At 38.8% G+C, this 15,893-nt stretch overlaps 2 protein-coding genes across 2 annotated transcripts; one reads left to right on the forward strand and one right to left on the reverse strand.

Moving 5' to 3' along the window:
- Nucleotides 1–658: 658 nt before the first annotated feature.
- On the reverse strand, nucleotides 659–7,636 carry LOC147069772 (mitochondrial inner membrane protease subunit 2). The gene has a single exon (XM_085950485.1). It carries the CDS (start codon nucleotides 7,492–7,494, stop codon nucleotides 7,003–7,005), a length of 492 nt encoding a protein of 163 aa, XP_085806611.1. The 5' UTR covers nucleotides 7,495–7,636; the 3' UTR covers nucleotides 659–7,002.
- Nucleotides 7,637–8,415: 779 nt separating this feature from the next.
- LOC147069773 (uncharacterized) lies at nucleotides 8,416–11,167 on the forward strand. Its single transcript, XM_085950185.1, has one exon. It carries the CDS (start codon nucleotides 8,923–8,925, stop codon nucleotides 10,933–10,935), a length of 2,013 nt encoding a protein of 670 aa, XP_085806311.1. The 5' UTR covers nucleotides 8,416–8,922; the 3' UTR covers nucleotides 10,936–11,167.
- Nucleotides 11,168–15,893: the final 4,726 nt, after the last annotated feature.

Here is a 15,893-nt window from a genome sequence, read left to right on the forward strand (position 1 = left end):
AAGGTTTAACAGGCCTGTAAATTTTTTGTCTCGTTTACTTCCATTGCCCTTCAACGTCCTTGGTGATCAGTAATGCCACGTTCGGATTTGCGAAATACATCTTAAGGCTATACCTCAGCTGAGGCATGGTCTAAAAAGATCGTGACAAGGCGATGCGCGGGTCGCGGGTGCAAATGACGCGAATCAAACGAAATATAGTTTGTCATAAAAATTCAACATGCGTCCTTTTAATGTTATCTTTATTATTATATTCGTAATAATAATAGTATATTCATTGACATGTTTTCTTTTTCAAGTACATGCGGAACGTTTTTAAGTCATCTTTACACTATTTAAGAATATATTCATCCGACTCCATCACAAAAGAAATTGACGTGCGAACAGGTCGACTATGCCTCCGAATGGCAACGCGGCCGAAAATTTCGTTCCACATAGTGTTGAAAATTATTTGCCGTTTCACTTATGTACACTCTTAATGTATTATCCAACACATTCACACAAAGAAAAGGGGAATACAGCATAATTATAATACAATAATTATGAATGAAATTTAAAATGCTGCCAGCATTCTCTGTAAAATTTAAATGTTATCACATCGGAAATTTAAACAGCTAAACAACGAAATTGCAATGGATAAATAAAACAAAATATTCTAATTCTTTAAAACTTTATTCATGCTAATAATAAATTAACAACATATTTTTATGAGACTTACATATTAATAATAGTATTTCTTTGACTATGAACCAATAAAAATTGCCTAGTAAGTATTAATTACGAACCTTAAATGAAATCGCCTCACATAATGTTAAAAGATAATAAGTAGAACACAAAATAATATCGACTTAGCAATACATTATAAACATTGAACACTGTATTGTATCGTTATACTAAACCTAAAAGGGTGGTTACATTAACCTCAATTACAATATATATGGAGGTAGTTGATTACTTTGAGATAAAACAAGCTCCTAGGATAGTGGTATTCAAACTGTGTGCAATGACGAATCGTGTCTGTAAATTTGTACGTATGCAGTTGGCTGTATCAAACTTCACCGTGAAATGTATCGGAAAATTATATGGTCGTATATCAAAGACCATCCAACCTCTTTGGGTTGTATAGTACTGAGATAAAATTCATGTCTTAATAAAACACGGTTCTTGTCAGTTTACAAGAAGCCAGCAGCAAACAAATTTTGAAAATAGCCGAAAGGTTAGGTCAGGGTTTCCCAAACTTTTTCTGCAATGGAACACTTCGCAAACCTGGAAATTTTAACGGAACACTTACTTTATTTCGTAGGTTATTTATTAGCGCAGCTAACCGTTCTGCCAATTTCGGAAACTGACAAGACTTGTCAGCCGGTCAGTTAAAAACAATATACCTCATCATTTTCAAGCGCACGGTGTGAGAAAAGATGGTCCTTCGTCTGTACCTATATCATGGACCCCACATCCCGAAGCGGGCCCCCAGGCGAGGATTTTTGGCGGGCCTCTACTTATCGCTAAAGTTAAAGGCAATGTGACAGTCTACAGTTGCATATTCCAAATGGTGTTTGAGGTAAAAATAAGGGTATTTTTTTAGCGATTTTTTGTATTTTTAATACACTCACTGTTGATATGTTGATAATGGATATGTCAAATATCGACGATTATCAAAAATTGTAAGTATGGCAAAACCACATATTATTAAATGTTAGTATGCTTAAAGTGAAACAGCGCCTGTGTTTATCTCACTTGGCTGGTTGTTCTCTTACACGCCGGGCCCCCAAACTAGAGGCCTGTCAGCCCCCCCCTTGTGGGAGCCATGACCTATCTAGATACTTGACGTCATAAACATCAGTGGAGATTGATCATCACTCGCCTTTCAATATTAAGTAGATTCTTTAATTATTTTGGTTTTACTTATTGTACTTCTACTTACTAGAAGATTTTTAAATGTGTTGCAGTGTATAAAACCTTTCCAAATGGTCGCGGAACATAGTTTGGGAAACCCTGGGTTAGGTTATGTTTTCATTTTTAATTTCATGAATTTTGCCAAAATCGGCTATGGAAATTGGCGCGGTTCCCGCCAGGCTTCCTGTAAACCGAAACTACCGAAATACAAGTGAAAAACACTACAAAATAGTTATGTAATTAAATTACAAATACAGAATGCGTCATTTTTTCATCTCTTTCCGATAAGAAAGCTCACGGCGAACTGTGCTACGGTGAAATGTAATATGTACAATTACTGTTTAAAAAAATTATATCAAACAATCTTAAACAACACGCTGATGGATCCCATTGTTTTACCGGTTTGTGACCTTCAATGCTTCTTGTTTTTAATAACGCCTGTTCCACCTTAGCAACTGGTTTCAAAAATACTTTTAGGTATATAATGTGCAGGTCACATGGATTCGAGATCTGGTAGAAATGAAGTTAGATGCATTGAGGTCCCGTGTGTTTAAGAGGTCAGACGACGTTGGGGATAGAAAAAGAGTGGTTAAATTAAGGAAGCTAACGATCTGTGTATGTACATATAATATATTTTTTTAAATCTGCGTTTTACATAAAATTTAAGATAAAAAAGAATAGAGGATGGCATTTAGAGTTTACTTAATGCAGTCACTGGGTAGCTGTGTCTATTTCAAGATGTAGAGAACAGCAGGCTAAAAACCACAGTAAAAACACAAAGGGTGCTACGAGATGAAAAAATCTGAAAACCGCTATCCTAAGTAATCAAATAATTACTAAAAACATAAAAATAAAATCAAGTGTATAATAAAGCAAAAAATATGCTTAGAGGGTAGGATTACTTTTTTCTTCAATGTTCTCTGAGTACATGTGATATAATTTCACCATAAAAATCAGACAAGTCTGGCATTAGCCTACGATAAATAAATAAAATTCGCGGCCGTTAAATATATTAATTAAAACATTGATATCGCCTTGGTGGTAAACTTACGTATTTAACCAGAGATATTGGTGTTACATTTTTCTAAACATATTATCATCATATCGTTTCCAACTTGTTATAAGGGAAAAATACTTAAATTAACATCAATTATTGTCACAAATTTGTGTAGGCTTTGTCGTTTTTTTAAAATCGGCTGAAATGTTTTCTACCAGCGCATCCATTATATACACAAGACTGCTATCGAGGATAGTTTTTCATATGTTTGTATCGAAGTATTATAATTATTGTTACAATAAGTTAGCCGTCAAAACTATCTATCTCGCTGTAAAATTTAGCACAGCCAAGAGAGGTGCTGTTAAAACATAGCACTTAGAGCCTGTCCACAAGGCGCGATTTACGCTCGAGTACGAGAAACGTCTTCCGTCCAGAAACGGCGTAATCTGCGCGTTTGAAACAATTAGGTGACTTAATTCATTTTTGAATCGGCATAAAAAAACAAACGCGAGTGTAGAAAATAGCACAACAACTCAATTCTGTTAGTCAGTTTCTATGAGATTGTGTATTTCGCAATTACTTCCAATACATATTCTCGGCACTTTACAACCTAGGTGACATAATTTATTTTGGAGTAGCAATAAAAAGTCTTACATTGGAGCACCAAAGCGGTCGTATTTCATTTTGTAATGGCTGTGAACGCCGCGATCGTCCAGAGTCTGTCGTTTGCAGGCGATTGTTGCTCGAGATTCGTCACGCGCAAGCGCTTGTGGAAAGCTGAAGTGGGTCACATGTACCTGGAGAACGCGCGACTTGTTACTCACGAGTCAAAACACGTCTTGTGGGCCGGCTCTTATTGTAACAATTATAACTTATTGTAATTGTTACAATAAGTGCTAATACTTTGATACGAAAATATGAAAAACTACTCTCGATAGCTGCCGATAGCAGTCTTGTGTATAGAATAGATGAGCTGGAATTCTAATATGCCGTATTCACCAACATTGTATATTATATTTTAATTCAATCTTTAAACGCCATTGATTCAAAACAAATAAATCGCACATGCAACAAGTTAGAACTGGTATGAAGATGTCTTTATGCAATAACTATCATAAATGAAAACATTTTTCAAATTTTATCAATAAATATCAAAACATTAGGTACGTACTATAATACAATTTGGTATTTTAACGTTGTATGGCCAAATAAAATCATTTTTTAAATATAATCTTTAGTGGGTCATTTCACCACCAAGGTGAGTGATGCTATATAACATCGGATGACAATGAAAGTGAATTATAACAATGGCGACAATTTAACAACGTAATAACAAAAGTGGAGAACTGATTGCTATAGGTTTTGGTGTATTATAAATACTGTCTTGTTGGCAAATAATGTCAAATAAAATGGCTAGAAATATTAGCAGTATTAAAATTATGAAAGCATGGAAAATTAAAAAAGAGACCAACAATTCACAAGAGATATTAGAAGACCTAAGTTGGCTCTCACATCTAAACTCGCCTCGTGTACCGCACAGCCATAAATTTAACGTTTCGAGGCAATTCAGTGTTGCTTGTGAAGACTGCGCACAGCCTTCGAAACGTATAATTATTTGAATGCAGCGATCGGCGAGCCTGTATAGGAATGACCAATTCGTAGGTATTTGTATACGACCTGGCATCTTTGACTCGTCGATTGCAACAGCAGATGTTTTATTCAAACGAAACAGTCACATTCGACCTATCTGCGGAGCTCTATTTGGCAACGTGTGTTTTGTGAATAAAGATGATGTCACATCGACATATATGACACGTTGTAGGCGAGACGAGTTTTGATGTGAGAGCCGGCTAAAGGGTGATTAAGAGCCGCTTGGATCCATGGGATAATCAAGCTTAGTGGAAGTATGTGGCAATGAAATGAGTGGCTGAAAATGTCAGATAGAACACAGACTTCCAAATTTAATGTTAGTATTATATATTTCGACATTTGCCCTGTACACTATTTTAATATTTCGCCGAGAGATAGTCGCTGCTTGCAAAATCCGTCATCTTAAATATCATCCATAGCTTCGCAAAAGTAACAAATGACCAATTTAAAATTATTATACATTTACATTAAATTATATATTTTTTTCAATAAGCGTAATAATTTATTGGGGTTATTCTATCAGACATGTCTACAGTATCAAGCTAAAAGTAAGCGATGCAATACTTAGTAAAGCGTCGATGACATTGAGCTACTTTACAAGCTGCTAGTCGGCGAGTTTAAAAATGGGCGAGTCAGCTAGTGTGATGATGACACAAATCTTTCCACTCGTTCAGAAGCCAACAAGGTAGCGAGTTGAAACAGTCATATTTGGTACAGATTTGACAGGACGTATTGAGTAGCTTGTTTTTCTACCGGCATGTTCGCCACTATCCCTCTACTGCGCAGACGCAGATCGGCCCACACCAGCGAGTAAAGTAGCCCGGCTTTCAACTTTTCTCGGTAGATTGTTTACAATCTGCTTGTTAGCTAGTTTGATGATGACACTGGGCGAGTTTACAAGCAGATTGTAAATTCGCCGGCTTGTAGCTTGTAAAGTAGTTCAATTTCATCGACGCTTAACAGAAATTCTGTAGTGTAATTAGGGCCAAATAAATAGAAGGAACTTTTTAAGACATTTGAAATTATTTAGCAAACGCATGAAGGATAGTTAAGTTGGTAAACTCTACCAATATTAATATCGTTCAGTTGCAATTTTGATTTTCTTACTCAAGCACAATGGCTGCCATTTTCATTGCCATGTTTATTGTGCTTACTTACTCGAGTGCTGTTATAAACGGTCTTACAACAAATTTTACATGATGTTTCAACTAAATAATGATGCCGAAATGTAGATTTTTGGGTAGTTATCTACTAATCTCGACTTTTTATATATCCTGCAAATGCCAATTAATTTTCATAGCAATAGTGTGAAGTTCACTGCAAATGGATCTGCAATGTAAAGTCATTTGTAGCTAACTTAATCAGTGGACCAGTGGTCCTTTCCTTTGCTTCAATTTCATACATTCAGGCTCCACCTCTATAGAAAAAGTTTTATAGATATTATGCAAGAAAAGCGATTGGTGAGTCGTATTCCTTGATAATTTTAAGATTCTATTGTCACATCATTCCAATATAAAATTCAAAATGTAGGATGGAAAATCAGACTAGCTTTACCACTATAAAGAACAAGATTCAAAGGGTCTTGTGACTAGTTGTCCGCCGTTGCGCGCTGCCATTTGTCAGTGAACGCAGTGTTGCCAACCGAACTATAATTATAGTTCATTTTGGTACGTTTGGCCCAAATTTTGCCGAAATACTATCATTTCTTGGACCGAGTACTATAATTCGATAACAAAAAGATAGCATAATTAAACAATGGCGACTGACAGCCAAAGACGGCGGACAACCAGTCACAAGCACCGATTCAAACAATACACGGTAATTATTGTGCCGCAAATGCCGTCATGAGCTTTTATAATTTTTTTTACAAAAACAGTTTATTCCATGTAGACAATTATAATAAATACCTTTGGTACAGTTCGGTTATGAGGAATACAGCGGAAAACACATTTTGAAAATACCCGATATACTGGATTATTTGTTAGTTTGGGTTAGTTTAGGTTGGGTTAGGTTAGGTTAACCTAACAAATAATTCAGTATATCGGCTATTTTCAAAATGTGTTTTCCGCTGTATTCCTCATAACCGAACTGTACCATACCTTTTTCTGTCGGCGCATAGGCTTTTCGATAAAATAATTGTTAATTTTAAATTTTAAATTTTCATACATTTTGATGCATCATTATCAGAAACTAAGATTATATTAGGCAATATTAGGTTAGGTTTGGTTTGGTCTAAAAAGAATGTTATAAAATATCATGTCGGCATCTGCGGCACATTTACCCAATACACTACACATTGCTAAATTCCGCTTTAATAATAAACACGACTGCTAGAATAGACCCCCACGTTAGGTAACAGAATTTAAAAAGTCATTACTGACCAAAGGTATTATAAATTGTTCAAATAAAGCAGTCTATTAATTGGATAACATTGCATTATTGCTTTTTAATTTAAACTCAAGCTACTGGATATTAATAGGACTTCTCTTATCGGGTAGAAAGGGCTGGATGCACTGCCATCGTTCTGGCGGCCAAACTATCAACGAAGCTCTCGCAGTAACCAATCCTAACGACACAGGTCCAAATGAATTGCTATCCAAAGTATGGCCAGTATGATCACCTTCAACCCAACAGTGCCCATCGGGAACCTTCACGTACGGTTTCTTATACCCCAGAGTGCTGACAATATCTCCTTCCAAGCCTACAACTCTCTTGATAATCTTTTTACTCGGGTCTTTGGGTGAAATAAGTGAAATAATGTCACCCCGGTGGACTTCGTAATCTCTGACCGACCATCTCGATAAGAATACATAATCTGTGTTTGTCGAGTCGGGATTTAGCGCCGGCTGCATAGAAATACCTTCGACGCGGGCCACATAGCCCACGGTGTCGAGAAATGTAGCGCCCACTGGCACACCGATTAGAATCGATCTCACTGCTTGCGTCAGCCACATTCATTCGCAAAAGGGTGTGCCTCGACACGAAACTTGACGAATATTATAGCTTGTCGACGTAAAACCCGTACAGTGTGGTCAGAATTTGGAAGATATTCGATTTTACATAACAAATAACCTCAAATGTCAACAACCTTCCTTGACGTTGACAGCCGTATTGTAGGTATGAAAAACTCAATCATAGATAATATAAGGCAAATGAACAGTGAAAATGGTTTGCTTATACTTGGACATACGAATAGTTGAACGTACAATCAGCAAATGAAAAATTAGTAAAAAGTTTTCATTCATTGATTTTTTGTCAAAAATAGTATTTTTTACCCACTAAATTTTCAGTAGAATTAAAACATAAATTAAATTAAAAATCAAAAGTTGCACCTACCCAATTTTTAAATTTCAACACAAATGGGACATATTTTAAAGAAATACTGATTCTTTTGAATAGTTACTGTTTTGCAGAATATAAATTATACGTTACGTAAAAAATATTATTTAATACAGCTAACGATCTGTTCTCGAGTTATTTTAATTCAAATTAAATAAAGCAATAATAAATATCTCCGAATTATCATATTTTTGCTCAAATTCAATCATAATTGGTTCGTTGATTATTGAAAACATTACAATATAACTATTAAGTATGCAATTTTTCATTGTTCGATCACATTATTTGTAATAATTAAAAAATGTACCAACCTAATTTGATTTTTTATAATTAATTCATTCTTTATTTTTTATTAATGCCGAAAAAGCCACAACAGCGCGTGCAACATTTTTTTATCGAAAACAAATATTTTTTTATTTACCATGTGAATAAAATTCGTTATATGTTTTTTATAATATTGCTAAAATTATTATATTAATTATTAATAAATTAAAAACATTTTTTGAGAAGTGTTAATATTTTTAAATTTTAGATGTGTACCACAAATAGGTCATTAGACATACCAGTACCACTTGCAAAATAGTTGTGTACTTTCTTTAGTCCAGTTATTGTAGTGAGCATAATATTTAGACGAAATGGACAGTGAATTATTTCGTACGTGTTGTGTTTATGCAATTTTTATCGAAACACGTTATGTTTACATTCAGTTAAGATTCGCATTATCCAAGGTTGCCGTCCGTTGCAATAATACAGTTTGAGAGAAAAACCTACAATCTACATAATCAGCTGTCAACGAGATGGATCATCTGTGTCTGTAAATACAAAGCCAAACACGAAAATAACACGTTTTGACTCAAAATTTTCACTGAAACGGACCCGCGCCGACGACGAGCGCCAATTCGGCGACGACAAACCGCGATCACCGCTTCCGCGCGATGAAATCCGAACGATAACCTAAAGATTCGGAGCGACAGTTTCGAGCGCCATGGCCTGATCCCGAGCGGACGCCTTTCGCGAACGGAGAGCCGCGCTCGGCCCCGACGATGTCCGGATCGAGCCCTCCGCCGGACAAAAACGTGAGCCCCATCAGGCACAATGAGAAACCCTGGGACCAGTGGGTCACGGAGATCGGACGAGGTTCCCCACTGCGGGACGAGGACCCTCCGGACGCGGCCAAGGGGACGGCCGGCAGGCGTCCCGGAGATTCGCCCCGGAAGAGACAGGACAGGGCGGGGGCCAGCCGTTGCGGGGTCACCCGCCTCAGGAGAATCTCCATGAGTCTCTACGGGCAGTTTCCGAACGCCGACCCTCTCGGTGCGGCCGTGTGCTACATGTGCGGGAAGACAGTGAAGTGCAGCGCCGCCGACCGGCATTTGTCGCAGTACCACTCTTCGAGTGCAAACCCCATCCTACCCCCTCCGCCCCCCGCGCCAACCGTCAAGCTCAAATCTTCGCACTCCAAGAGCAAGAGCAAAAAGGAAATCCCGCTGCCCCCGCCGATCATCGCGGAGCCCGACAGGCCGCCCCCTCCCGTTGTGACGTTCCCGGAAGAGATTCGACCGGCGGCGGCCGTCGTCGCGCCGGTCGCCGTCGCGGTCGCAGGGCGCCGGGAGGCCGAGCCGGACCGCTTCCCCGATGCGGAGACAACTCCGGCGATCCGACCTGGGGAAGTCGAGGTGTCCGTGGGGGACGACGATCCGCCCGTGGTGAGCATTCGGGAGAGCGCCGACCTGCCGCTCGGCGACGGCCTTGCCGACGACATCATGGAAATCATGAACTCGGAGGGCATCCGGAGCATCGAGGACCTACCCGACGCAGCGGCTTGGAAGAACCTTATGCGAGACTTCAGTGCCGTCCAGCAGATCGATCTCCGGAGCGCAGCCGCACTTGTAGACACCCCACCAATCCCTGCTCCCGTCTACGCTCTCAGTGGGGAGGCGGCAAGCACTCACTTCGTGACGAATGCCGAACCTCCTCCCTTGCTGGCCCCCGACCGACGGCGGAGCCCCTTCCCGACTCCAATCATCGCAAGCGCTCCAGTCAAACCGAGGTCAGCGAAGTCCTCCAGGCCGAAGCACCCCGCCAGGGAGTACGACCCGAACCGACACTGCGGCGTGCCGTCTGGGGATAGCCGGAATCCCTGCATTCGCTCGCTCACCTGCAAGTCCCATGCCCTTTCACTGCGGAGGCAAGTGGACGGTAGAGCAAAGACGTTCGACGTGCTGCTGGCGGAGCACCGGGCATCAAAACCCACGGCTCCCACAGTGCCACCGCCCGCCCCAGCTCCTCCTGCCCGGCTGGCCGCTCTCCCCGTCCCCGCACCCGAACCCCCGCCGCCACCCATCCGGACTCCTGTCGAAGTTGCATTCGCTGCTCTCAGCCCCGACAGGATGCCTGTGGACTATTTCTCGGTTGCGGTGGCAGCGGCAGGCGAGCCTCCCATGACTGTCATTCCGGCAGAGGCTGACCTCATCTCCCTGCTGCCTCCTGAGGTGGCGGAGGCACTGGCGGCACCACCAGCACCCCCGCCGTCGCCTCCGCGCCCACCAGAGCCTCGACCACAGCACGTCTACTGGTACCCCACGGAGCCCCGCCCGTTAGCGGCATGCGGTTTCTCATCGTGCCGGATGGGTGGCGCTCTGTTTTTGGGACGACGCTTGGCCACGGTGCGCGGCGACCTCAAAGCAGCTTTGGCACGCTCGCGTTCAGACGACACGACTGGTGACTATTTCAATTTTAACCAGAACTCCGTTCCGTCGGGGACTAAAAACGTTCACCCTAATAGCTCGAGCAAGGCGGCAGCGCCGCAGGTGAGAAGGTTGGTGATGTCGTGCCCCGCACTGTCGGGTGGCGAGCGTGGCGCCTCCTTCGGGCCGGGTAAACGCAATGGCCACCTCTTCTCCGTGAAGCGCCCGATAATAGACGATTACGATGACGGCGATACGGACCGAATGCGTGGAAATAGTGTGACCAAAGTGAGCAAGCGTGCCGCGCCCCCCGATATGATGGACCTCAATTTCATGTTCGACCCGCTCATGGCGGATGAAAAGTGTTAGCGGAATTGGGGGATCCCGTCCGCCTATTTATTTTTGTGTATAAAGCGAACCGTATGTTTAGGCTTAAGAATGGTGAACCGCGATGGTAGTCGACCGTGTTGATATTACTTATTGTCTCCTCGCGAAGACTCGACTATGAAGCGATTTCTGTATTATTTTGTACATTATTTGTAAGTTTTTTTTAACAAATACCCGATGCGAATATCGGCCCTTGTCAATAAAATAGAATTTTCAAATGATGTCGACTTTGATTTTTATCATTTTGTGAAATTCTCAATTCATTCCAATAACCGCTCACTTGTTTAAAATAACACCAATATATCTACGCAAGCGCAAATAGAAGAATTTAGGTGCTGAGAATTAATCAAATTGAAGTTAGGAGCAGTTTTCACATCAACACATCATAATTATTTATATGTGAAACTGAATACAAATATGCTGCTTTGAATGAATATATTATAACAGTTTTATCCACAACATTGGAGTATATCCCATGGACATGATGTATAAAATGTCATTATTATTTTTATAGCAACGGTAGGTATATAAGTACAGTAGAATCTCGATTATCCGAACGGGATGGAAATATTCCGGATTTCCCGACCACGTCAGATCCTAATAAGATCATATAGGCCTCCACAGAGGGGAGGTTTGTATTAACAGATTTAGTTTTTACGAGAAATGGATGTCAGCCACTTGCTCAACCTATTACTATACTCTGACTCATACACGACTTGAAAAACAATATGTGTACTTGGCAGACCCAGGATTCCAACCTGGGACCCATGAAGCTTAAGTCATTCTGGATAAGTAACCGAAAAAATAATAAAACGACTATTTTTCTTCCAGAATATTTAAACCCTTTTAATAGTATTTTATGAAAACTTCACACTTCTTTTACCTTAAGACGATACATCAGTGAAACGGCAAATAATTGTCAACTATAGGCGCGATACTCGCTGGCATTCGAAGAGAGAACGTTGAGCGAAGAACACGTCAATTTCTTTCGTGATGGCGACGGGGGTATTAATTCTTAAATCGTGTAAAGATGACTAAAAACCTTACCCATTTACTTGAAAAAGAAAACATGTCAATGAATCTATTATTATTGTTACTAATAGAACAATAAACAGAACATTAAATGGACGCATGTTGGATTTGTATGACAAATTATATTTTGTTTGGCATGCGTCATTTGCACCCGCAATCCGCGCATCGCCTAGCCACGATCTTTTTAGACCGTGCCTCAACTGAGGTATAGCCTTAAGTACCTACTAACTATATATTTTTTATAAATACATGAAACTGATAATCAAAAAGTAATCCGGATAAACAAGGTTCTACTGTAATTTAAGTAATATTTTCATGACATGGTTTTTAATTTTCTGATGAAATTAATAATGTAAAGTTCATCTGGATTACTTACTTGTCCTGCTTGCCATTGAAGTCCAATTCGTAAGGCACTGGGTTCTCATCCGGTGGCTCTAGGTTGGACTCCTGGAGTGGTCATAATACATTTATGCGATTTTTGTTTCACTTATATTACTACACTACCAGTGGCGGCCGGTAATTTTTTGGATTGTAATTTTTGAGGGTGCGCTGGAAACCTACCTTATTGAAAAATGAAATCAATTCGATCTTATTTTTGATTTGACAAAACGTTATTGACATTTGGGAAATTACCTGTATATTTTATATTTTTAATAAAACATGTTACGAGTTACTTAAATCTTTATTGGATTTGTTTTAAGAAACGAATGCATCTCTTATAGTAGATAAATACCTCCTACTTTTAATATAAGCCATCTTATTCTATATAAGTACATTATCTTTAGCAATTTGTACACTGCATGAATAATGATTATTATTAATCTGAACTTTGTGAAATAGTATTAAGATTTATTAGCTTATCACTAGAATTCATGAATTAATAATTTTCTATACCTATTATAAATAACCGTAATCATTTCGCATTTAGTCAACACACAGGATAATGAAATATTAATTTTTCCAGAAATGCGGTAGGTACCAAAATTATTTTTATCTTCACTGATTTAATTTGCACTACACATAAATCTATGTGTAGATCTAATATCTTACCGACATTCTATTATATTTCTTACCCATTTTAAATTTAGAAAATAATGAATTTTATTGTATTTAGTTTAACAGGCATTTTACATACGAGATTGCTAAATATTATACTAAACATAATTTGAGCGTGAACAGTAAGTCGCAGCGTCTATAATAACAAACCATAATTCAAATCTGTAATTGCTCTCTACTCAGAACAATACTTATGATGTCATTTTACCCGGTCTGCGCACGATATTCTGGAACTTACGCATGGCGAAAACTATTAGCACGGCTTAAGTTGTTTTTTGATGGCTTTAGTTCATAGTAAGCTTTGGGTTCACAAACAGTTCAGTTCAGTAAACAAACTATATTGCCGGGGCGCAAACGATTACAGTGAGGATGACGTATACTGTACAAAGTGCCTGTATTATCGTCGATTGGGAATGTGGGCACATCGGTTTATGGTTTGCATTACAATAAGTGAGCGATAATATTAAAAACCTATGAAGAAAAAATATGATTTACGATGTTGAACAATGTTTCATAGCAATGCAAGCAGTGCAGTGCACTTGTATGATGTTGTACACTACTCTCATTAGACTTGATTCAGGCTGTGGCACTGAATTGCGAATTACGGTGGTAGTGCTAGTTTTGATTATCTTGGAATGCAATGCGGTAACCTGTATGTAATAAAAGAACATTTTCGTTGCATATTTCATTTAAATTATCACCATTTACTTCAATATGCAACAATCATCATTTTCTACAAACAGTTCACCATATTGCATTCGAAGTATGAGCAATAACTGGCACTACCATCGATGTTTAAATTTTCATGTCACGGCCGGTCTATCCTAGTGGGCCTTGGTTTAATGTTAAAGAATATGAATACAGTGGAACCCAATTTTACGTTTTTGAAGGAACTGACCAAAAAATGATAATTGGAGATATTGAAATATAATTTTTTTATAAAAAAATCATACAAATTGGTTTGTTTATAATATAAAACTTTCAATATCATAAATTGACTTGAAGGTTTCGTATTGTACGTTATCATTACTCGTTGGCCCTTATAGTATCTTCTTTTGTTAGAATTGGATTTGAGTTCACCCATTCTTCATCAGAGACTTTCTGTCAGCATCAAGCAGTTGTAACATACGAACCGATATACAGAATCGTGAACAATACCCTGCGGCCACCCCTAATTGGCATAAAAAAAGATCGTACACCAATCGCATTGTGTAACGTTGACCTTTTGTGCGTCTATAAATAAAAATGCAAATTTTAATATTCATTTTAGTGATTGCCATACATTTAATTGAATGTATTAAAATAGAAAATGTAAAATCATGATAATTCATTTTTTGTTCATTTTCATTTATAAGTAGTTGACGGTCAGCAAAAATTGATTCTTGTCACTATGACATGCGACACATTCTAATAAGTAGGGTGCCAGCGGAGCTATTGTTATGCTATAATTTTCGGGAGTATCGCAATCATTTCTATTCTCCTAAATGGGTGCTCTCCGACTTTGGCTTTGAATAAATGACATTATGCTGAAAGAAACCATCCGCTCAATAGGCCATCGCAAATAGACTAATTAATATGCACAGAAACATAGAGTAGTTATCGTTTTATAATATAGTACAAATATTATGTATTAGCGGCGAAGGGTGGAGGTAGACTGTCATAACTAGATAACATAAGCATGGCGTTTTTGAAGTTTAGGCGGATTTGCAAGTTTTCGGTCAGTTACGAAAACAGCACGTATTACAAGTAGCAATTCCTTAAAATTACTTTCAATATAAATCGCGCATTACTATGGCATCTCATCTGATTCATTGTTCTGTTCTGAAAATAATAATCATCACTGTCATCCGACTCCGCAACAATGTTTATTATCAAGTTTTCCATGTGTTCCTAAATCACTTGTCCTATAAGAATCTTCGATTTGATATCGTGCTCATTTTTTTCGATTTATTCGGAGTGAGAAAGAATAACCGATCAAAAATTTTATGTTATGTCATATCTGTCGATTCTTTACCTTCCAGCATTACTCTCTGAATGGTGCTAATAGGTACGTCAGTTGCTTCGTTTTACCGATTTAACAATATTATATTTCAATTTGTACTGTTTTTTCATCACTTTTAAATATTTGGTCACATTAAATACAATAATTTGTCATGCTTGTCTATGGAAAGGTTTTTTGTAATACCTCGATCGAGATGGGGTATTTATTGTAAAACTCTAAATATACTATTGTATCATGTAAAACAGATTTCTCGCACATAATAGACGCAGCGATTACACACCAACTCTATGCGCACGAAAGCAAGTGTGCTTCTGCGCAGGTCCGTGCTTAAGTTGTTTAGCTATAAGATCCGACATAAACACTGCACATTAAACTTTGTCAATCGAACTTAATATTTCTTTGCATTGAATTAAGACTACAAATTGCAGATAGTATTGGTTAGTTTCTAGAATTCAGTTAAACCTTACAGCCTACATAAACCAAGCCTTAGTTTATAATACAGCGGAACCCCGATCTACCGTTCTCGCGTAAATCATTTTCGCGCAAGGATCGTCCATTTTTGAAAGTCCCCCAAACACCCATAAAAACAATGTTAAATAATCCCTCATAAATCGTTCCTCGATTTATCGTCTAAATATTATCCCGATTGACCGTTTTTGTTGAATATTTTTCATTTCGCTTTCGTAGAATTATTTATGACACATACAATTGCAGACCTTTCAGTCGCGTCGCTTTGTTTGCACAGGTCGGTCGACACTCAGGCTTGCCTCGCAGCTCGTATCATGAATTGTTATAAGTCACAACTTAAAGGCTAAAAACTCAAGGCGTAGAAAAAATCCTGGAGAAAAAC

The sequence above is a fragment of the Rhyacophila brunnea genome, unplaced genomic scaffold (genome assembly GCF_057557595.1).
Source record: "Rhyacophila brunnea isolate RB1 unplaced genomic scaffold, BYU_Rbru_1.0 scaffold_23, whole genome shotgun sequence".
Taxonomy (NCBI): Eukaryota; Metazoa; Arthropoda; class Insecta; order Trichoptera; family Rhyacophilidae; genus Rhyacophila; species Rhyacophila brunnea.